Below are 22,626 nucleotides of genomic sequence, written 5' to 3' on the forward strand. Positions count from 1 at the left end.
TGGGCTGTGCGCACTCTCCGGGACAATGTGCTATACCGCGTGAGACTTGGCGCGTAAGAGATTTATGGCTTCCCAAGAAGAGAGCCAATGTTAAATGAAGCGCGCACTACGTGTCTCCTTCCGCCAACTACACTTGAGCACGTAGTGGAGGCACAAGGGAAAGCACAGGGATAGACCAGGTGTCTGAAGGCTGTACCCCCAGCAATGTTGTAGAGTGCAGAAGTGCTGCCGGAGAGGGAAGCTTAGTTACCTGATGAATATCAGGTACTTTAGAAGTGGCCAGCATAGCGCAGCAGTAAGAGGCTGAGGGGGGGGGGGGGGGAAAAAAAAAAAAAAAAAAAAAAAACTTACCCCATGCCTGGTCCTCTGTTTTCTGATCTCTGGTCAGCTCTCTGTATTTGCCTGAACTAAAGAATACTTTGTGATGCTGAATGGTCTGTGCACGCACTACAAGACCCCTGGAGGCAGATCACACACTGCAGCATGTCATTAGGAGACCTATACACAGTGTGGAGGGATTGAATATCCCCTATTGTCAGTCTAGCTGAGCCATAATGATCCGATAAGGAAAGAAAAATTAATAAGTCATATCCTCCTGAGGACACAACTAAAACGGAGCTAATCTCCACCTGCTGGGGTTATAGCCAGTGGAGGAGGAGCCAGTTTTTTTCCTAGTTGTGTCCTGCCACCTAGTGATACTAGCTAGACCCCACTATACCTGTGTCCCCCCAAGCAGATCTGGAGAAAAGAGGAGCCTGCATGTTTGATAATCACATTTCCCAACTGGATAACCTTAAAATTTAACAATACAAACAGAAGACAGTATAAAGCAATACACCTTATAATTGAGTTTATTTCTCATTTACAAAGTATACAAAAAGAAAATAAGAATCCATTTGGGGACCCATAAAAAGAAAATAATAAAAAGAAAAACAAATAAAAACATATTCTGAGTCAGTTTTCATAGAAAACATTTTCAGATAAGAATCACAGCTGTTTCCTACCCTGGGTTTGTATGGATCCAAGGCATATATGGATCTGAGATTACTCTAATACTGTATTTTTATCCAGGCCAGCAATCAAATATGCATTGGTTTTGCAAAGAATTTAAATATGAAGATATTTACTGATTAACAATGACTTTCTGTAGTTAATGTACATACACAGGATGGCATGTTCATTATCTTTGTGATACCCATCATTATGCAAACCCCTATATTTTACAGACCAATATTTTACAGTATAGCTTCTTATTATTAATATGGTTTGGCTTTAGCAGAGTTTAATTTTGGGATACAATAAAGATGTAGTGTTTCAGGAGAGCAGCAAAAAACAGAACCAGAAAATGGCTTGGCAGAGGAAGAAAGCAAAAGAACTGTTTTAAGCTAATAGGCGCATTGAGTCATCACTCACAGGATCAAAAATGGTTATAAAGAGGGTAGCATTATACTGATTGTAAAACATTTCACACAGTTGTATTTACAAATTTTATGATGGCATTATAACAAAGGGCAAGGGACTGGTAGGGGAACACTTTTCAACAGAAAATAGCATAAATTAAATTACAGAGAATGATAAGAGGGCATTGTCAAAAACATTATTGGAAGTGTCAGTTAAAAAGAATGAGAAACAAATAATCCCAAGTAGCTGCAAGCCTTTTCAAATTTTACAGTTTAAGTTTCTCTTTAAACTCTTCAAAGGTGAAGAAAAACCTTTTATGTATTTATCCCAAAACAAGCCATTACGAACGCCCCAAACAATATAAATAACACAAGTTTGCCTAGGCCCAATAGTAAACAATTCGCACATGCAAGTGTTCATTCACTGGGCTAGAATAAAAATTTCTGAAGAGTCCATTTGCCCCTATCCCCAAAATTTGGTAAATGAGGGAAAGAATTAGGCCTCACAGAAGCCATATTAGAATTTTTTTCATGAAAAAAAACGTTCAAGTTCTACACTTGCTTCTGTTCCTGTAAATATCTATGCTTTGAAAGTTGTGATTGTAGGTTTAGGGCAGTGGTGGCCCATTTATACCAGGGTGGTAAAAGGCACAATTGTTCTCATAACGGCAGTTGCCCTTCATCATAAAGTGTCGACAAGTTGGGCGGGAAGACATGTCTGAAAAGAGAATATTGAAATAGTATAAGTGAGATAGAGAGTGTAGTATAAGTGAACATCACATTTATAATCCATAACTGGATTCCCTATGAAAAAACCTCTCAGTCACATGCTTAAAGGGATACGGTCATGTGAAAATATGTTTTTTAAAAAAACACGAGTTAAGAGTGCTGCTCCAGCAGACTTCTGCAATGAGATCCATTTATCAAAAAAGCAAACTTTATTTTTTTATTTAACTTTGAAATCCGACATGGGCTATAAATACTGTCAGTTTTCCAGGTGCCCCTGCTACACTGCAAGTTGGAGTGATACATCCCCCTCCCTATCCCCCCCAGCAGCCTAAAAGAACAATGGGAAAGTAACCAGAGAACAGCTCCGTGTGTGTGTTGTGTGTGTGTGTGTGTGTGTGTGTATATATGACCTAAGATGGCTGCCTAGACACCAATATTACAACTAAAAAAAATACACTTGTTGCTTCAGGAATGAAATTTCATATGGTACATTGAATTATTTGCAGTATAAACAGTGTCATTTAGAATTAAAAACAAAATAAAAATCATGACAGAATCCCTTTAAACGTATTCAGCAATTGCCTGTGTTCGTGTACCACTGGCAATACCAGCATACAGCTGTAGAATGAAAAACTGCCTCCAATTGATGATAAAGAAAGAAATGAAGACTAGTCTTTGAAACAGATTAATAAAACCGGTCTTTTCTGACAAAGATACATCTTGCAATTCAGATGGCACTAAAAACTCTACTTTATCTTTACCTCCTCCATGCCCATGTCCCCGATGATCTCCATGTCCTCCATGACCACGGTGCCCCTCGCCATGTCCACGGTGCTCTCCACCATGTCCCCCACGGTGATCTCCATGTCCCATGCCATAAGGTCCATTCCTTCCTGGATGCCCCCTTTCACCTCCCCGACCTCTTCCTCTATAGCCTGGTTCACCACCTCTCCCTCCTCGACTTCTGTGAAATGGAGGGGGTGGAGGTCCTCTATCACCACCTCTCATTCCTCCTCTTTCTCCTCCATGGTGGCCTCCTCCTCTCATGTTTTCATTCGGTGGGGGCTCCCAATAACCATCTCGTTGTGGGGGAGGTGGCCCCATCATGCGTGGACCGCCATGAGGACCATGTGGTCCTATAAAAGGATGGGGGGAAAAAAAAAAAAAGACATTTATGTTATTCAAAGTCAAATGTCACTCTTTTCACATGTTCCATTAATGATGTGCTAATTTCAATTGTTCAGTTTGGCATTTGAATTACTATCTGGCTGTTTGGGTCAATTACCAGACTGGAAAACAAATACAAGAGACAGAAGAGAGGTAGATCATAAAGTTAAAAAACAGTTTACTTGAATATGGGTTGCAAATTGTTTTACCTGGCAAGCATGCTTACCTTGGAATGGTCCATTGGGTCCTGGTGGAGGATAATGTTGAGGTGGTGGTTGATGATGAGGCGGTGGTTGATGATGATGTGGTGGTGGTGGCGGCTGATGATTTTTTTGAGATGGAGTTGGAAAGCCATTATTAACTGGTCCCTGCGATCCTTGTCCAACTGTAAAACAAATTATTAATGTTCTTTATAAAGCACTACAATATTCAACAATGCTTTCGAGAGAGTGTACATAATACAAATCATTTCAAGGCTGAATGACGTCTACAGTCTTTACAATCCTTATTTTATCACATTAACACAGACTATGGTCAATCTTATAAGGACCCAAAATGACCCTCCAAAGTACCTGGAGGAAACTCAAACACACATTAAGACCAACAAATTTCTTAAATACAGTGCACTGTCTGAATTTAAGCCTAGGACCCCAGCAATGCAAAGGAGCAGTATTAACCATTTTTGAAAGTCTGTACACCGCATAGGTCACTTACCTGGCTCTGGTGGACTGTGGTTCTGATTTTGATTCTGCAAAGAGCCCAGTAGATTTTTGATTTTTTCAGAAAAATCTGGCTGCTTCATTAGGTCCTCTGGTTTTGCATTACCTTGGGCACCCTAATTAATAATAATTAATTAATTAAAAATAAGCAATTCAAAAAATGAAGACCATTTTAACACATAAAAATACTGTAATTCTAGCTCAAAAATACAAGGCAGATATTCCCAGGATTCTCTCTCACATATCCTGATAAAGGCAACACACTGAATGCATCTATCTTATTGGACTGCTCACCATTATAGAAGTCAGAATTTCCTGCATAGTTTCTGGCAAAGGGTTAGGGTGTGATTTGGAACTCCCCATACTACCCATTAGGTTAGCAAGGACAGGTGGTAGTTTTGCTCCACTCGACAAGTCTGGAGACTGAGAAGCAATGCTCTGGTCCATAGGTTCAGGATAAACATCATCGTCCATGGAGCAATCCTTACATAAAAAGTTAAAATAGGAAACATTAAACTGTGAACCCTCTCAAAATAAAGGCAAGTGTGGTGGCTTCTATATACTTTTGGCATACTATACGAAATAAAGACAATTAGTTTACGCTTGTATCATTTTATAGTATAGTCTATAATAACTTACCTCATCTAGAGGTATAAGTTTTGGAGGTGATGGTTCATATGATTCAGGGTCAGGTTCATGGGGTGTATCAGGAACACTGTAGTAGACAAATAAGAAACAAGGATTATTTAAAAAGTAAAAAAAAAACAAAAAACTACTGGCCACTATGGTACATATTTCAACATTTTTTTTCAAGTTCGCACAAACTTATTTCATACACCATTAAACTAACTTTTGCATTGAATATTTACATTGAAAATTGCATTTGCCATTCTCACCTCTCTTTAGTCAGAAAGATCTCCTGGAGAATACCCATTTCTCGTTCTGCCTGCGTCTGCTTTTCTGTACTGTTACTTCCTATATGCACCAAAGCCCCAGGAAGACTGAGAAGTCGAGGTGGTAGCCAAGGAACGACCTCCTCCATGGTATCATGACTAACGCGACGTGCATTTTGAAAAGCTTGCCGGTCCTTTAACATCTCCCGTTTAGCTGCTTCACCAAAGTCTTTAATTTTGTTTACATTGACTGGAAAAGTAAAAAAGGTGTGTTTATATAGAAGGCCAAATACATATTAGCATTAACACCATGGATGTTAACACAGGTAGTAAAGGTAAAGTAGATAGGGATTGATTAATGCACATACCATATAATGTTGATTGTGAGATTACTTTATAGTGAAAACAACAATTATTTAAGCAAGCAGCTCTAACCTCTCTCAGTTTCATCCAGCTCAAAGTAGAAGTATTCCCTGAGACGGCTCTCTTCGGGCCAACTGACAGTCTTCTTTTTCTTCCCTTTCTTGGTCAACTGAGAAGCATCAGCTTCACTGGGCTTGGTTTCAGAGGGGGCAGGAGGAGGAGGAGGAGGAGGAAGTGGTGCAGAAACTGCAGAAGAAATATCAGATTGTAAAGAAAAAAAAACAAAAAAGAAAACTTGCAAAAGGAGAAACAAACTACTACCACTTTGAGTTAAATTTGAGTGTCTTACTTTCGATTGGCTCTGGTAATTCTACAGCAGGAACTGGGGTTCCTGGACGATCCACTTCCATTCCTTCTACTGTTGGCTCTGGCTCAGGTGATGAAGGCTTGGTGACACTGTTTTCTTCAGTCGGGGACTTGATATCAAATGGACTTGCCTTTTGGAAAAGACAATACTTTACAAGTTGTAAATTTATAGGCAGCATTAGGAGTCACTGGGGTAACAATATTTAATTCAGTGGAATGTAAGCGCTAGTGTTTGTTGTATCACAGAAGAGGTTACGTTTTTTTTTGTTACCTACCTTATTACTAGTAGGTGAACCAGCTTTCTTTTTCTTCTTGATTTTTACTCCAGTAATAGGGGCTGAATTCAATGCATCTAAAAATCCTAAACTCTCCATGGCTGCAACATAAATTGAATAAAGTGCAGTTAATATAATATTCTTTTTTTCTGATAATTTGTACACTTGGCCATGCCGATTTAAAATTTTGAGGAGATGGGGCAGATTTTAAGTTAAAAAAAAAAAAGGCATATGTAGATTCAATTGAAGATGTAGGATAGCTTGGGTAAGGCAATTGTGTTGCCAGCTGTAGCAAGAACTTACGCTGTGGAGGAATTATCTTTACTTTAATTTCCTTAGTAGTGTTAGGAACTGTGTTCAGAGGTTTATATTTTTTCTCCGCTGGAGCAGCATCACCAGGAACTGGAACTGAACTGAGGAAGCAAAGAATGGTGTCAAATACTAAAAAACATCTCAATAAGCAATCATGACAAATTGTGAATGAAACTGCAGAAGAATTGTAATACTCATCTGTTTTAGAGGGTCTTTTCAGTGCCCTTTAAAGGAGAAGGAAAGTCGTTTCACACTTGGGGGTGTTTTTAGGAATTTTAGGCACTCCCAAGTGAATGTATATACTTACAGTACCTGAAACCCCGGCCCGGGGTTATTCCAGTGAGAACCACAGAGGGTTCTTCTTGCTTCTCACGGCTGCACATGTGCATTTGAGTGAAAAGCCAAATTTTAACTAAAAAAAAAAAAAAAGTTCATTCTACTGTGCATGCGTCTGGTCCGTGAAATTTGAAGAAAGAAGAAGCCGGAAGAGGAGTGATCTGTGGTGCTCGCTGGAATAAACCCGGGCCGGTGCAGTCTTCTGCTAATAGGAGCATCGGGGTTTCAGGTAAGTAAATACATTCAGTTGGGAGAGCCTAAAATTTGGCAGCCCCAAGTGTAAAATGAGTTTCCTTCTCCTTTAAAGGGGAACTATCGCAAAAATGGAAATTTAATATAAGCTTCCTCATACTAAAACAAGAAACTTTCTAAATTCTGTACCGTTTCTGAAAAAATCAAGTTTATGTTCACTATCCCTCTCGGCATCTGTTTCTCTTCATTTTGTCTTCTTACAGTAGTTGGGTGTCAGATATTCATTGACAGTTCGATCCAATATATCTTATAGGGGGGGGCAGCTTCCTTTCCTAGCAGATGAATTAGAGCTCACTCAAATAAACAAAATAACTGCCTTCTGCACAAATTATGCATGTAGAGACATGATGTCTGGTGATTTTAATAGAGTGAGTTCTAATAAATCTTCTAGGCAAAAGAAGCCCCCCCCCATAAGATATATTGGATCTAATTGGTTGATTATATTGGATATACTGGTCAATGAATATCTGACACCCAACTCCTGAATGAAGAGTGAAGTGAAACAGATGCAGAGAGCAGAATAGTGAAGATAAACTTGATTATTTAAAGCTACATAATTTTTAATTGATTGTATTTAGAAAGTTTCTTATTTAATTTTCGCAATAGTTCCCCTTTAACATTTAGGGGTACATTTATCAAAATGCAAGTTTAGATCTTAATACATACAAACTCACCCACATTCTATCCATTCCTACTGGATTTTTAGAATCATATTTATCAATGGGTGAAGGTTAGAAATTACCATTTGATAAATATGGGTCTAAAAATCACATAGTAATGAATGAGTGCGGGTGAGTTTTTATTTATTAAGATCTAGGGGCCGATTCACCAAGGGTCGAATATCGAGGGTTAATTAACCCTCGATATTCGACTGGGAATTAAAATCCTTCGACTTCGAATATCGAAGTTGAAGGATTTTAGCGCAAATAGTTCGATCGAACGAATAATCCTTCGATCGAACGATTAAATCCTTTCAATCGAACGATTCGAAGGATTTTAATCCAACGATCGAAGGATTATCCTTCGACCAAAAAAACCTTAGGAAAGCCTATGGGGACCTTCCACATAGGCTAACATTGACTTCGGTAGCTTTTAGATGGCGAGCTAGGGGGTTGAAGTTTTTTCTTAAAGAGACAGTACTTCGGCTATCGAATAGTCGAACGATTTTTAGTTCGAATCCTTCGATTCGAAGTCGAAGGTCGAAGTAGCCCATTTGATGGTCGAAGTAGCCCAAAAAACACTTTGAAATTCAAGGTTTTTTTTTACTTCGAATCCTTCACTCGAAGTTAGTGAATCGGCCCCCTAAACTCACATTTTGATAAGTTTACCCCATCTGCTTCCTGTGTGCCCTGGAGACGCAGAGAAAAGGAGATTTTGTGCACTCACTGTTAAATCTTTCTCTTAAGTCGCTTGGGGGACACAGGAACAGTGGGTATAGCTGGTACCACTGGGCATAGGACACAACAATAGAAAAAATAAAACTAGCTCCCCCCCTGCCAGCTATACCCCCCAGCAGGCGGAGTGCCGTTCAGTTTGTACCAAAGTCATCATAGTTTAACTTTACTTAAACTTTAATAGCTGAATGAGTATTTACTAGACCACTTCTGATTTGGTATTGACAGCCCCTATCCAGGGAGGGAAGTCCTGTGTCCCCCTCCAGGGAGGGAAGTCCTGTGTCCTCCATGCGACTGAAGAGAAAGAGATGTAACTGTGACTACACAAAATCTCCTTCTCTCCAATGTCGCCTTGGGGGACACAGGAACAGGGGAAACGTACCAAAGGGAAGGATAGGCTTACGTGGAAATAGCTACAGCAGCCTGAAGAACCTTCCTACCAAAGCTTGTGTCAGAGGCCGCAAAGGTGTCGAAATGGTAAAATTTTGCAAAGTAGTGGATCAAAGTCCACATCACTGCCTTGCACAGCTTTTCTGCCGAGGCTTGTTTTCAGAAAGCCCAGGAAGTGCTCATCCCTCTGGTAGAATGCGACTTGATGCCCTGTGGAGGTGCCTTGTGCTCTGTAGGCCCGTTGGATGGTCTGTTTCATCCAGTGTAAAATGGAGGCCTGTGTGCCCCGCTGTGGTCCTCAGGGCAGGACAAACAGAGCATCCGCTTGAAGTACTGTGAAGGTAGAACTTGAGGGCCCTGACTGGATCCAAGGACTGAAGAGCCGGCTCCTTTGGGTTGGACTGCAAAGGGCAGAAAGTTGAATGGCGATCTCCTGGTTTAGGTGAAAGGATGAGACCACCTTGGGTAGGAAAATGGTACCCTGCGAAGGACCGTCCTATCCTGGTGGAAGACCAGAAAAGGAACTCTGCACGATAAGGCACTGAGTTCAGATACCCTCCTCACTGAAGCAATTGCCAGTAGGAACGTAGTCTTCATGTGAGCCACTGTAGAGAGACTGATGCCAGTGATTCGAATGGTAGTTCTTGCAGAGCCCGCAGGACCAATGAGAGATCCCATGTGGGTGTGGGAGCTCAAATTGGGGAAGCCAGATGAGCTACCCCCTGCAAGAAGGTTCTGACTTTTTTGAAATAAGACAGATAGTGCAGAGATTTGAGACTTGAGGGTTCCCAGTGATCCATGGATAGACATCTTGCAGGAAGTCTAGGAGACTGTGAATGGAAAAGTGTTCAAATCTTTTGTTCTTCTGTGAACCCCATTATTGGGGACACAGGTTTTCGGGCTGCTCGCATTGTTTCTCACTACGGCGTCGGAAAAACCTTTTTTCCCCCCAGAATTTGGGTCTCAAGAGCCACGCCGTCAAGTTGCGGCTTGTTGGCTTTGGATGGAGGATTGGTCCCTGAGAAAGAAGGTCCGGAAGAGGAGGAGGAATCCAAGTTTCGTCTATCGACAGGTTTAGTAGATCCGAGAACCACCTTTGTCATGGCCATCTAGGAGCGATGAGGATGAGGGTTGTCTGTTCCCCTTCTAGTTTTCTGATCATTTTTGGTATTAGAGGAAGCGGTGGAAAAGTGTAGGCCAGTCGGAAGTTTCACACTGATGTTAGAGCGTCCACCCTGGGCTAGAGAAGGATCTTTGATGCCGTCATGTGGCCATGAGATCCACTTCCGACATTCCCCATCTCTTCATTATTTCGTTGAATATCTTCTCCTTTAGCGATCATTCGCCTGGATCCAGTGACCGTCTGCTGCCCAGTTTTTTACTCCTGGTATGTAGATGGCAGACAGTAGAGTCTGATTGGTTTATGCACAGTGAAAGAGGAGCTTGACCTCGTTTAGTGCCCCTCTGCTCCTTGTGCTGCCCTGGTGATTTATGTATGTAGGCTATGGCTGTTGAATTGTCCGATTGAATCTTTTACAGCTTGTCCTTTCAGTTCCCGTTGTCAATGAATTAGGCCCAGTCAAATCGCCCGTATTTCAAGCAGGTTGCAGTGTTGTCACTGTAAATTGGAGGGACTGTTGAGTCTGTAGGACCAACGGAGCCTTGACTAGAATGTCGTCCAGGTATGGGGTGATTGAAATGCCCTCTTGCGGATCACTTCTGTCGCTGCCGCCATCATCTTTGCGAAGACCATGGGGCAGAGGTCAGGCCGAATGTAAGTGCCGTGAATTGGTAGTGACGATTTTGGCAGGCAAAGCACAAGAATCTCTGATGGGGAGGGAAAATGGGAACATGTAGATAAGCCTCCTTTATGTCGAGAAATACTAGGAATTCATCAGGGGACATAGCTACAATGAAAGAACGAAGAGACTCCATATTGAACCTGCGTAGAAGGTTAAACTTGTTCAATTCCTTGAGATGCAGAACTGGTCGAAAGGACCCGTCCTTTTTGGGAACAATGATAAGGTTTGAATAGTACCCTTTGAATCTTTCTCTGGATGGAACAGGTACGTCCACCTCTGATTGAAGAAGGTTGAGAACAACCTGGAATACTCTGCGTTTTGTCGGCTCCTGAGGAAGTCTGGACATAAAGAAACGTTGGGGTGGAATAGTGAAAAATTCCAAGTGATAGCCCCGAGTTACTATCTCGTGTACCCAGGAGTCCTGTGTGAAGGAGAGCCAGGATTTTGAAAAAAGGTGCAATCTGCCCCCTGTGGCCATGTGGCCCAAAGGAGGACCATCATGCTGAAGTGTTCTTGTCAGTGGTGTTTGTAACGGGTTTGCGACCTTGCCAGATGGCTCTGGTCTTGCCACCCAACAGCCTCTCCCCGAGGTCGAATGGAGAAGAGGGGACAATTTTGAACTCGTTTTTTTGGGCCTCGAAAAAACTTCCCTCTGTGAAAGGAAGTACATGCTCTTGGTTGTGGTAGTAATGTGGTCTTGCCCCCTGTCGCTTGGCTTATGATTTTATCTAGATCAGGTCCAAAGAGTAGACTGCCTTTGAATGGAAGTAAGAGATTTCTTTCAAGACATGTCGGCAGACCGTAGTTTTAGACATAAGGACTGCCGAGCAGCAACCGTTAAGGCGGATATTTAGACTGATCACCTGTTCTGTGTCCAGGGATGCCTCGCATATATAGTCATTTGTTTCCTTAATCTGAGAAGCCCAAATTGAGAGTTCTTGGCAAGGGGCCCCGGATTGAATAGAATTAATCAGAGAATCCAACCATGATTGGATGGCTCTGCTGACCAAAGCTGTGGCAAGGGCGAAGAGATGTGCCTGATGCTGAAAAGGCTAAACGCAGCAGGCCAGGGGTGTCCAACCTACAGCCCTTGGGCCGCCAGGATGGATGTGAATAGGGTCCGGCTTGAAACGCTCAGTATATTTAATATCCGGGTGTCCCATATTCCAGTGTATAGCTCCATCTGGTTATCCAACTGGTATTGTAGCTCTTTTCTGTGTATTTTCTTTACTTTTACAAATCAAAAGTGTTTGTGTATTTCATGTGTGGCCCCAGACAATTTTTCTTTTTCCAACGTGGCCCAGGGAAGCCAAAAGGTTAGACACCCCTGCAGTAGGCCTTCCAGTTTTTTATCCATAGCGTGTTTGACGGAAGATGCAACTGGAACTGGCAAGACAGCATTCTTGGAGAGCCGAGATACTGGAGCGTCCACTGAAGGCAGCAAAGTCCACTTTTCCGCAGACTCAGTATCAAAAGGGTAGTTCTTTAGGAACCTCCTGTTAGCTTGGAAACGTCTTTCTGGCTTATCCCACTCTTGCAGGATTATCTGATCTAGTTGACAGCGTGATGTTAACACTGGGGACAACTTGCTTTGTCTCTTGAACAGCGAGCTAGATTGCCCGAAGGAAGTCTCTGGTTGTTGTAGCGTTTATGACTGAAAGAATCAGAAAGTCTACAGCTTCAGAAGAATGCGTGGTAGAATCGTCCTCCTCCTTATCACTCTGTGATAACTCACCCTCAAAGAGAACTGGGTTTGGAGACCAGACTCTCACTTTGGTTACGGTCACTCTCACTTTTTTAAAGGGGAGAGGGGTGCCCTCCTTTTGTGTGTTTTGGCCCTAGGACTCTCAAGGCGGGAAAGGAGTTTGTCCAAACATTGAGCCAATCTTGGAATCCCTGTTGCTAACGTTGATGCCCACTGAGGGATATCCTGTGTGTCAGGGGAAGGATCTGTGGTGGAGCCCCCTGGGTTCCCTTGGGAAAATTGTGTTTCCTATGGATGAGCAGTCTCTGGGAGATCTGAACAAATAGCCTTGGGCTGGCAATTAAAACAAATAGGTTCCTTATGGCCCGGGGGCAAACGTTTGTGACATTTAGCACATGCTAAAAATGTAACCGAGGTGGTCCCTCTAGATAAAAGGGTGTCATTTGCTCCATCAGACATGGTAAGACAATACCTGTTAAGCCTAAAACGGCTTGCAGCACTTTCTCTCCCTGAAACGCAATGAACTGCTCTGTTTTCCGCCTGCAGTGGAGAGTAGAGTATGGCAGAGAGCACAGGAGATGTCGGAATTAGGTGTGTGCCACTGATTTGTGGCACCAGTTACCCCCCCATGTGTGCAGAGATGTTCCTCTGATCGGCACGAGAGTCCCTTTTGGCGCCAACCAAAGTATTATGCGCTCGGCAGGAAGTGTGCGTACCCGGAAGTGAATCGTTCCTAATCCGCGCCCGAGGGGAAAGAGCGAGAATCCTACCTACTGCTAGCTATAGTACAATGGCTAGTCGGTGCTCTGCTGCCACTGTTTTCCCCACCGTCCAGCCTCCACTGTGCGTCCCTTACGAATGCCACACCGTACAAGCACACAAGGGGCTCTGGATTTCTGGGAGTGGGGAAGTGGTTACTCTGGGTTGCCCAGTTCTTAGTGAGAATGGGCTGGGCGTTTTGAAGCAGGCTGCACATACTTACATGTCGCAGATCTCCAGCTCCTTCCTAGTCGTCCTGCCAGTCAGATTCCTCCACCTGTGGGGGAATGTAAGTTATAGAGACTGGATGGTTGGTGGCAGGTGCCCACTCTTAGAACCCCAGAGACAATCCCACGTTGGGAGCCGACCTTCAGGGACCAACTACTCAGTGTAGAGGTCCTGAGTCTCTCCTAGTAATTTGCAGTATGTGGATTGCAGAAAAATTCACGTCCTATTCCCCGAGGACACGACAAAACACTGAACCGTACTCCGCCTGCTGGGGGGTATAGCTGGCAGGGGAGGAGCTAGTTTTATTTTTTCTATTGTTGTGTCCTGCCCCCAGTGGTACCAGCTTTACCCACTGTTCCTGTGTCTCCCAAGGCAACATTGGAGAAAAAAAGTAAATCACAGCTTCATTTTTTGCCAGCATTATTTTCAATATCATCTGCTCAATTTTTTCCATTTGGCAAATTCAAAAGCCACATCTTCTATGACTGGAGGGCAACCCAAACAGAACGGCTCTTCTATATAATGGACTAAGTAATCACTTCATTCATGCCTATGCTATTTTGGCCAAGACCAAATAGTTTTCACTAAAATATGGTTTTCCTACCTTGGTCTCTTTACAGGAATTGGTTTCAAATACTTGTCAGACAGGACAGGAACAGGTGTAGGTTTCTTAGCTGGAACAAGAGAAGGAGCTTCTACTTCAAGACCTGAAAAATAGTGAGATTGTGCTTACAAAAACAGTAATAAGACTCTACAACCCTACCTTGTGCCAAGCCCACTTCCCTTATACAGAAATTTTTTCACAGGCTTACTAAAGACGTGGCTGCCACCCTCCTAAAAGCTGGTTGGAATGGGTACAGTTTAGGGGTAAAGCTGGAGTGGACCTGCCAATCTCTCAATTTTTATTTAAGTCTCCTGTGTCCTGGTGGTGCTTTAACCTCAATGTGTCCTCCGACGACAAATAGGGTTGTTCCAGAAATATGAGCATAATTTCACTTTCTTTATGCCAACCCCCACTTCCCTTATTCAAAAGCTTCACTTTACAACAATGATCTTTAAATTCAACAGCAGTGCTGTTCAACACTTCACTTGTTTTTAGACTATCTATTACATCCCTCATGGGCAGGATTTTAAACATGCAAGGAATGTGGTGCGATTTGCTTTACCAGTGGATCTAAATTTTGCATGACTTGGGGCCGTTGTACGTGGAGTTTTTGGCTTTTCCTTCCTTTTGTCTCCAATATCCTCTGCCTTAGCTTCAGAGGTCTTGTCATGGACTGGGCTACGGCCTTTGGGATCTTCTTTTTTCTTTTTCTTCTCTTTATCTACAAGAAGGAAACTTAGATTAGTATTTAAATAAGCAGTAAATTAAACTGATTTTACCTCCAAACAGAACAGAGACAGGTAGATTAACAACATAATTTATTTAAACAGCTGCATAACTTGCTGCTGCTGCTGTACAAATAATACTGACAATAAAGCAGTTGTAAGAATATTTGTGGGCCTCTATTTAACATAATTACACAACAATTATTTAAAGAAAGATATGTCCCCTATTGTAAAATTTAGGGATTAACAAAATCCTCTTTTGGCCAAATTCAGAACCAAACCTGAACCTAATTTAAAAACACAAATTAGTGGCAGGGAGTGTTAAAAATTTTTTCACTTCCTTGCTTGTGTGACAAAAAGTCACACGATTTTAAGGATTCAGTTGAGCACTTGGATTTGGCCAAATCCTGCTAAAAAAGTTCGAACAAGGCAATGTGCTTTTTTTTTTTTTTTTTTTTTACAGGTCACAGTTTCAAGTTAACATGTAAAAAAAGAAAAGTAGAGAGAAAATGATTATTTTTTGGATATATTTCAAACAGCCATGACACAACACCACTAGACATCAGTTACAATAGATGCCATTTTACAGGTAATACATAGTTATTATAAATATTATAAATATAATAATGATTTCATTATATTTCATATTCATTTTGTTAGTCTGCAAATATAAATTCAAATTATCTGTTAATAAACTAAGTTGAGAATGGCGCAAGAATTGCCTGATCCAGTATATGGAAAGCCCTACACAAACAATGCCAGAAAGGTTGACTTTTACCTGCAGGCTGTATGTTGCTCTGAGACCTGATAACTGCCATCCAATCATTGACCAAAATTCCAGCTAGTTTTCGAAGTTCTGAAGAGGAGAAACTTTATTTTAAAATCCTTTCATTAAAGGGGTTGTTCACGTTCAAACACTTTTTTCAGTTTAGTTGGTTTCAGATAGTTCACCAGAAATAAAGACTTTTTCCAAATTACTTTTTATTTTCCATATGTAACGTTTTTCTAATATTGAAGTGTTTAGTTTAATTTTTCACCTTCTAAAGCAGCTCTGGGAGGGGGGGTCACTAACTGTTCTAAATTGATCTATTTAGTGGATACATTTGTTATCTTTGTCCCTGCTGAGCAGCATCCCTGAGTTTCATTAAAGGAAGCGGTTAGATTGATACAATGATTGTTAATATCCCACAGATACTGTTGAGAAATGTATCAACTAAATGTAGCAAATTGTAACAGTTCAGAATCTGCTCCTGGATCACTGAGCTGCCAGACAAACACCAGAGACAGGAACATTAAACTTTGGGAAAACGGTAAAAGATGAAAAGCATTGAAAAAGTCATTGTTTATGGTGAACTATCTGAACTGTATAGAAAGATAGTCGGAGCCAACTAAGTTAAATGTAGCCTTTAGCCCGCAGGTTGGTAATAGTCTCAATGAACAAAAAGGCACAAAACAGCTACACTGAATGCTGGAGAGTGACACACCCCTCCAATTCAGCTGCAGCCAGCCAGCCAACCAGTTCAAGCCAAGGTTGCTACAAAGTGTTAAAATATAACTTTTAATTCAAACTGTTTTAAAAGAATTGCTCATTTGGCCACACCAGCATACACACTCACAGCGTGAAAAAATGCTACGCCGTGCGGGACTATGTCCCTAAAATAACACACAATTAAAAACTCAGAGCTTAGGTTAGAAAGGTGGTGGGTATGTGCAAAATATTAAGTAGCAGGTTTAAATACCCATTGTCAGTACCTGCTCAATAGGGATCTTCCTTAGTATTACCCCAATAGTGCTGGTTCCCACCCTTCCCCCAGCAAAGTTTTCTGCCTAGCTACGTTGGGAAGAGTGGGAGCTATTCACACCACCTTCCACCTACGCCGCCCTACGCGTTTCGCTGACAAGCAGCTTCGTCAGGGGCATAAGTGAAACTATCTGAACTGAAAAAGTGTGTTTGGAAGGTGAGCAACCCCTTTATTGATTTGAAAACAATACTAAGAACAAATCAGATCAAGAAAAATACATTGTTGAAGATTGGTCATGAGTGTATAATAATTTGATTTCTTACCTTCATCTTCACTGGATTTGCTGAGTTGTTTTACAAGTTTGGCAGTGTTATTCTGAGGCAAAAACATAAAAGTGTTAAGTTTCCTTTATAGTAACTTCTTTTGTATTTGCTACTTTGAACTTTCAGAAACAGCTCGAGACATATAGCAACTTATAACAGTCCAACACTACATCTAAACTCACCATTTTTAGATGATCAACAGTTAAAGGCAGATGCTGCAGTGTGAGGAGGATCTGGTGCAAAAGTGGGCTGTTATTACAAGTCCTCCCATAAGTCAACCAGCTATTCAGTAACTTATACCCTCCAACACGAATAAACCTGCAAAGTTAGGAAACGTATGAGTTAAGAACTTATACCACCAATTAAATGAAATGTTCACCTTTTACTAAAACACCACCACAGATGTATAATTTAAATTTAGTTGAGTATTAATACTTGGAAAATTGCCATACATACCCATAAAACTATTTTATTGAACAGTTAACTGTTAGGTGCTAGATCTAGGTATACTGTAGGTATATAATGCTAGTGCTAGGTATATTTTTACTATAGTAATGCTATTAAAGATGCAAAAGACACTCACTTGGACAGAATATCTGGGGAATGTGTCTGTAGAACAATGTTCAAGTAAATGCAACGGCTAACCATCTTTTGAGACTCTTTCATAAGGCTATGAAAATGAAAGAACAAAATCCATTAACTGCTTGCATTTAGAATGTGTTACATCATAAACAATCTTATGAGAATACATACTTGAAGATCTTGGCCATTCCTTCAAGTGCTTTTACTTCACCAGTTTGCCCGAGTATATTATCCAGCCCTTTCAAAAGCTCTAGTGGGTCAATAGGTCTTGACCCCATGATTTCAGGGTTCTAAAGGAAAGGACAGCAAAGCAATAAGGTTTGAAAATATCAAACAAGTCAGTGAGTTAGAGGGGATGTTGGAATGGGAAAAAGTATTGGAAAACACTAGTAAAACAAGGCAGGTGATTAGAAAATACATCAATATGCATGACCTGGAGAAAGAACATAAGATGATGAAGATGCTACAAAAAATATGTATGTGGCAAATATTAGAAACTTGGGGATATGCAAGACAAGGAAGTAACAGCAACAACAGGACAAAATAAGTTATGGACTTAAAATATGGATGAAGTTTGAAACAAACTGAACAGGGCTTAATTCCATGTTATTCAAGAATGGGCTGCAACTATCTTCCTCTTGAAGATACCTGGCCTAGAATTGTCCACCTTGCATGTAAAATGATCGATATGTCATGGGAAAGTTGGATGTTATAAAAGAATTATTCTGTATACACCTGAAATAGCTGGTTAACATACCAGTGTGATATTAGAATCCCTCTAATCAGTTTGTGGACAATACCTAAAGAACTATGAATACGTTTTAAGTCTAAACTCAGAATTCTTAGTAGGGTGATATTGGTTTGTTTTTATAAACAATACAGAAAATACCTAACTTATAAGCAGGTCATGTTTGCTGTATTTCCACACATGACTAATTTGCATCACCTCAGCTGTTAATGTTCTTTCTCTCGGTTGGTGATGCAGTTCAGAGAATTAAGCTTTTCTAAAATGCCAGGTGATTGTGGAAGTGCTAATGTGCAGAGTATGTATAAGCTAACACATTGTTATGGTAATGTATGGTTTATTTAGGCTTGTTCAAATACAGGTATGTACACTGCATTATTTATGCATAGAGAAAACTAGTTCTCTTCTTTTTAAAATGGATTAAAAGCACAGGTAAGAATAGGTAAGCAAGTGCTTATATTTTCCAAATATAGCGAATGACAATTTGAATGCAATTAGCATTTGCTTAAAGGGGTGGTTCACCTTTAAGTTAACTTTTAGTATGTTATAGAATGGTTAATTCTAAGCAACTTTTACATTGGTTTTCATTATTTTATTTTTTTTACAGTTTTTGAATTATTTGCCTTCTTTTTCTGACTCTTTCCAGCTTTCAAAAAAGGGTAACTGACCCCATCTAAAAACAAATTTCTCAGTTAGGCTACAAATGTATTGTTATTGTTTTTTTTATTCATCTTTCTATTCACGCCTCTTCTATCCATATTCCTGTCTCTTATTCAAATCGGTGCATGGTTGCTAGAGTAATTAGGACCCTAGCAACCAGATGGCTGAAATTGCAAACTGGAGAGCTGCTGAATAAAAAGCTAAATAACGCCAAATAATAAAAAATGAAAACCAATTGCAAATTTTCTCAGAATATCATTCTCTACAAAATACTAAAATTTAACTCAAAGGCAAACAACCCCTTTAATGTAGAAAAGCACAATTTATCTGAAAAGTTTGTGTGTACAGTAGTATGCATTCACAAATGTTGAGATTTTCCCTATTTCTGCAGGTTTATACTTTAAAAATTGTAGTGTGCATAAATAATTTCTCTAACAGAAGTCTTCCTTTCCTATTATCTCTAGGATATGGAGATTAAGAAACAGCTATGAAATACCAGAATCAAGTGTAAACTGCTGAAAGCTGTGCGACTCCAGGCCTGGATTCCACTTGTGTACATTCTAAAGAACTATATTCCTACTTACCGGACAATGACATTTAAAATGTCCAAGTTAGGGATGACTCAATTGATCAACTAACATTTTTTTATGAAATGTGATATTAGCAATGTACCATTTTACTGCAATTTTTAGGGGAGTACTACCAATACATTTCTTCTTTTTAAATACTGTTCTTGTATATGTATATGTATATATATATATATATATATATATATATATATATATATATATATCTATCTATCTATCTCTCTCTCTCGTAGGACCTGATTTATCAAAATTTGAGATTAGAGTTTGCCACAGAAAAACTCACTCACTTTCTTTTCATTACTATAGGCTTTTTAAAAGTGTATTTATCAGTGGGTGAAAGTTAGAGTTCAAAATCGCTTTTTAAAACCCCATAGGAATGAATAGAAAGTGGACAAGTTTTTCTGTGGAAAAGTCTAATCACACATTTTGATCAATCTGTCCCTTAATGTCTAGTAAGTTGTGTTTAAATTAAAAGTATGGAGTAAAGAGATGTTTCTTAACTTATTATTTGCAGCAGTATAAAATATATATTAAAAATATGCTTTGGTTGTCAAGATATTAAAAAAGGGATGTGAACACTCAATGTGAATTAAAAAAAAAAAAGATGAAAATCTAAAATATTAAATAACTAGAACACAAATTCAGGAATGTCTGATATGAATAATACAGTATCAGACAGCATCAGGAAATGCATCTATATATGGGGATCCTAGGCTTACAGGGATAAAATGCAAAAATGAAAAAACTGGCCACATGAAAAATGCATTACATCTGAACAGAACGAGTTAACATTATTTTGTAATTCTTGAGCCAGACTGACTCAGACATTATAATAACAAGCAAGCTTAGTTAGGGCACCCCCTCCCTAATCACCAAATGGTTATCAATGTGAACATTTTAAAATTCTCCTTTAATAATTTAACTGGGAATATTTACTATATTGTTTGCCTATAATCAAGCCAGTGAAAGATTCAACTCCTGGTTTGTAAATTCTAAATATGTTTTATATACCTATAAGAAGATAAAGATCTAATAAATAGTTTAGGAAAAAATTTAAAAAAAAATTGCTGTAATGTAGGTAACTAGGGAAATGTAACATTTTGCAACTTTAATTGGAGCCGGTTGTGTGATTTGTGCAGAACACTGGGGAAAACAAATAGTTGATCTTAAAAATTAATTAAACCCAATTAAAAATATTTGAATGCCTGTGAGAATGAGGCACTTTAAAATGACTAACATGTATGTAAGAGATATATAGCTATACTGTACAGGACTGTAGAACTGCACACAAAAAAAAAATCCTGATTTTCAAAATGACTGTTGGTAAATGTAGACACCAGAGGGCGTTCAAGAGATGAGCAAAAGTGCCAGCCATACACAGTCTAGCATGCCTGCCTCAGCAGGAAAACAAAGAGAAAGGAGGAGAGTCCATTTTAGAGCTACAGCGTGCTAGATGTTAAAACAACAACCAAGGCAGCCATTTTGCAGTTAAAAAAAATATATATTGAACGGAAAAAAATGCTGTTAAACGGCTTGTTGTAAAAGAACCACAGCGTAATGTTTGTAGCGGAAACAATACAGTCATATCTTCCTAGTTACTTTATAGATTATGTAAATATAGAAATATACAGCATCCGGCAATAATGGAATTCATGAGATGAGAAAGATCGCCAAAAATCAAGCTGATGTATTAGGAGTAATATGGTGTTTACAAAAATCCATGTACACACAACTAATTATACCAAAATGACTTTTGCATTATAGCTTGCTATTAAATATAATCAAAATTTACTATCATACAGGATAGTAGTGGGATGAAGGAAAGCAATCTTTATTGATAGATTGCACACAATCCTCTTAGGTATATCCTCAGTCTGCCAGGGGGTGAAAAGAATGATTCCACTGCTGTGCAAACATTAATTCCTTGAGGACATTTAAAATTGCAATTATTACAGTAATTGGAATGTAGAATAACAAATTGAGTGAATGGGGACAGAAAGCCCAAAAATAGAAATTTTAATCCTTGCGGATTCGCCTTTTATCTGCCTACTTGGTTTCTGCCAGCTTTGGCACATTTCAGTGCATCTGCCTTTTATGGATAACTGTACCTTCCTGTAGAACTCATGAGTCTCTCCCTGCAATCTTTATGTACAGATTGCTCATGATTCTGTTCACTATGCTCCTTGAACTAAACACATAGGAGGAAAAAAAGAAAAAGTCATTTTCCTTAGGTTAATGAAGGATGCCGTCTCCCACACCGAGATAACGCATGCTTTTTTTTTTTTTAAACAAAGCCCTGACGCCATCTTAGGTATGGGAGCTCATTTTTCCGTACATCCTGTAAAAACCGTTCAACCTCACAGACCAGGTTGCCTTTAAAATTTACTTGCTATCACAATATGAGCCTGGACAAAACACGTTACTGATACACAATGGTCATTTATCCATTTAGAACTTAGAAAGATGTGCCAAATGTATGATAAAGCTATATAAAAGGTTGAAGGGGTGATATTTGTCTGCAGGTTTAGCCTTATATCAATATGATTCAAAGTAATCGGTTATAGCTAGATATGTCCAAGATGGATTTGCTAGAAATCTGAAAATCTTGCTGGGATGGCAGAAATTAGCTGAATCCACCAAGGTTTTATGAGGAATAAAGGTTGGTGGGGTAAAGTTGTTTTCCAAGGTCGTTCAAAAGCAACACTTACTATCCAAAATTCTCCTTCACCGCTTCGTACGTTGGAAGTGGGCTAAAAACAGAAAGAAAAAAAAAAAAAGTGGGGGATAGGGGGTGCTATGGAATATAGCCTCATAAAAAAAATTTGCCTTTAGCTTTTGACCACACAAAGACAGTGGTTGGCATTTTATGGAAAAGTTAAGCTTTAGATGGCTGGTAATATTTAATCTTACAGTTATCAACAGTGCCCTTTATAAGCTACAAAATAGACATTCAAATTAAAGAGGATTATATTTTACATTGAACGCCTGTATTTTAGACTAGCACAATTAAGTCCAGAGTCTCCTTAATAAAAGGGCAGATAAACATAAATTTGTGAGAAAAAAAAATAGAAAAAGAGGGGGAAAAAGTGGTGTAGAAGGTTTGTGACGAGGCTCCCTTGTATTTTGATCTTCTATAGCTTCCAAAGTTGACGATTCTTGACGTTTTGATATTAATTTTAACTTTTGTCCAAATGTTTGGTGCGACGCTGAAGCCAAGTGGAACACGGATATACCTAAAGAGAAAAGTAAAATCATAAAACACGTGCACAAATGATGGCCGCAACAAATTAGACAATTACACAAAACGAGTCCCTTTCAAGGGCACACGATAATAAGAACAAACACAGCAAACAACACACAGCACCTACCTGGCGACAAAGGCTGGAATGGCGTCGTTGACCAAACCCCAACTTTATGTAGCTTCGAAATCGTCACAGAATGTGGAGGCGGCGCAATCAGAATGGAAAGAAATGATTGGTTCACTAAGACGCGGCAGACACCAGAAAATGGTGGCAACTGGTGACATCACCTGTATCAACCAATGGTCGTCGAGAATGTAATTGCTAAA

At 39.8% G+C, this 22,626-nt stretch overlaps 1 protein-coding gene across 2 annotated transcripts; it reads right to left on the reverse strand.

Annotated features, from left to right (window-relative positions):
- Positions 1-835: 835 nt before the first annotated feature.
- Positions 836-22,568, reverse strand: ppp1r10.L (protein phosphatase 1 regulatory subunit 10 L homeolog). Of its 2 annotated transcripts, none has more exons than XM_018230176.2 (20): positions 22,427-22,568; positions 21,767-22,291; positions 17,238-17,356; positions 17,068-17,154; positions 16,667-16,802; positions 16,485-16,536; positions 15,198-15,275; positions 14,257-14,415; positions 13,695-13,797; positions 6,216-6,325; positions 5,913-6,013; positions 5,621-5,768; positions 5,344-5,517; positions 4,912-5,158; positions 4,655-4,730; positions 4,310-4,498; positions 4,011-4,131; positions 3,523-3,681; positions 2,891-3,265; positions 836-2,118 (listed from the first exon to the last, which is right to left on the reverse strand). In XM_018230176.2, exons 3-20 carry the CDS (start codon positions 17,342-17,344, stop codon positions 2,009-2,011), a joined length of 2,532 nt encoding a protein of 843 aa, XP_018085665.1. In that variant the 5' UTR covers positions 17,345-17,356; positions 21,767-22,291; positions 22,427-22,568; the 3' UTR covers positions 836-2,008. The 2 variants fall into 2 exon arrangements, with proteins under 2 accessions (XP_018085665.1, XP_041428842.1); XM_041572908.1 differs by having other exon boundaries at positions 21,167-22,291.
- Between the last annotated feature and the right edge of the window lie 58 nt (positions 22,569-22,626).

This window comes from Xenopus laevis, chromosome 8L (assembly GCF_017654675.1).
Source record: "Xenopus laevis strain J_2021 chromosome 8L, Xenopus_laevis_v10.1, whole genome shotgun sequence".
In the NCBI taxonomy this organism is placed as follows: Eukaryota; Metazoa; Chordata; class Amphibia; order Anura; family Pipidae; genus Xenopus; species Xenopus laevis.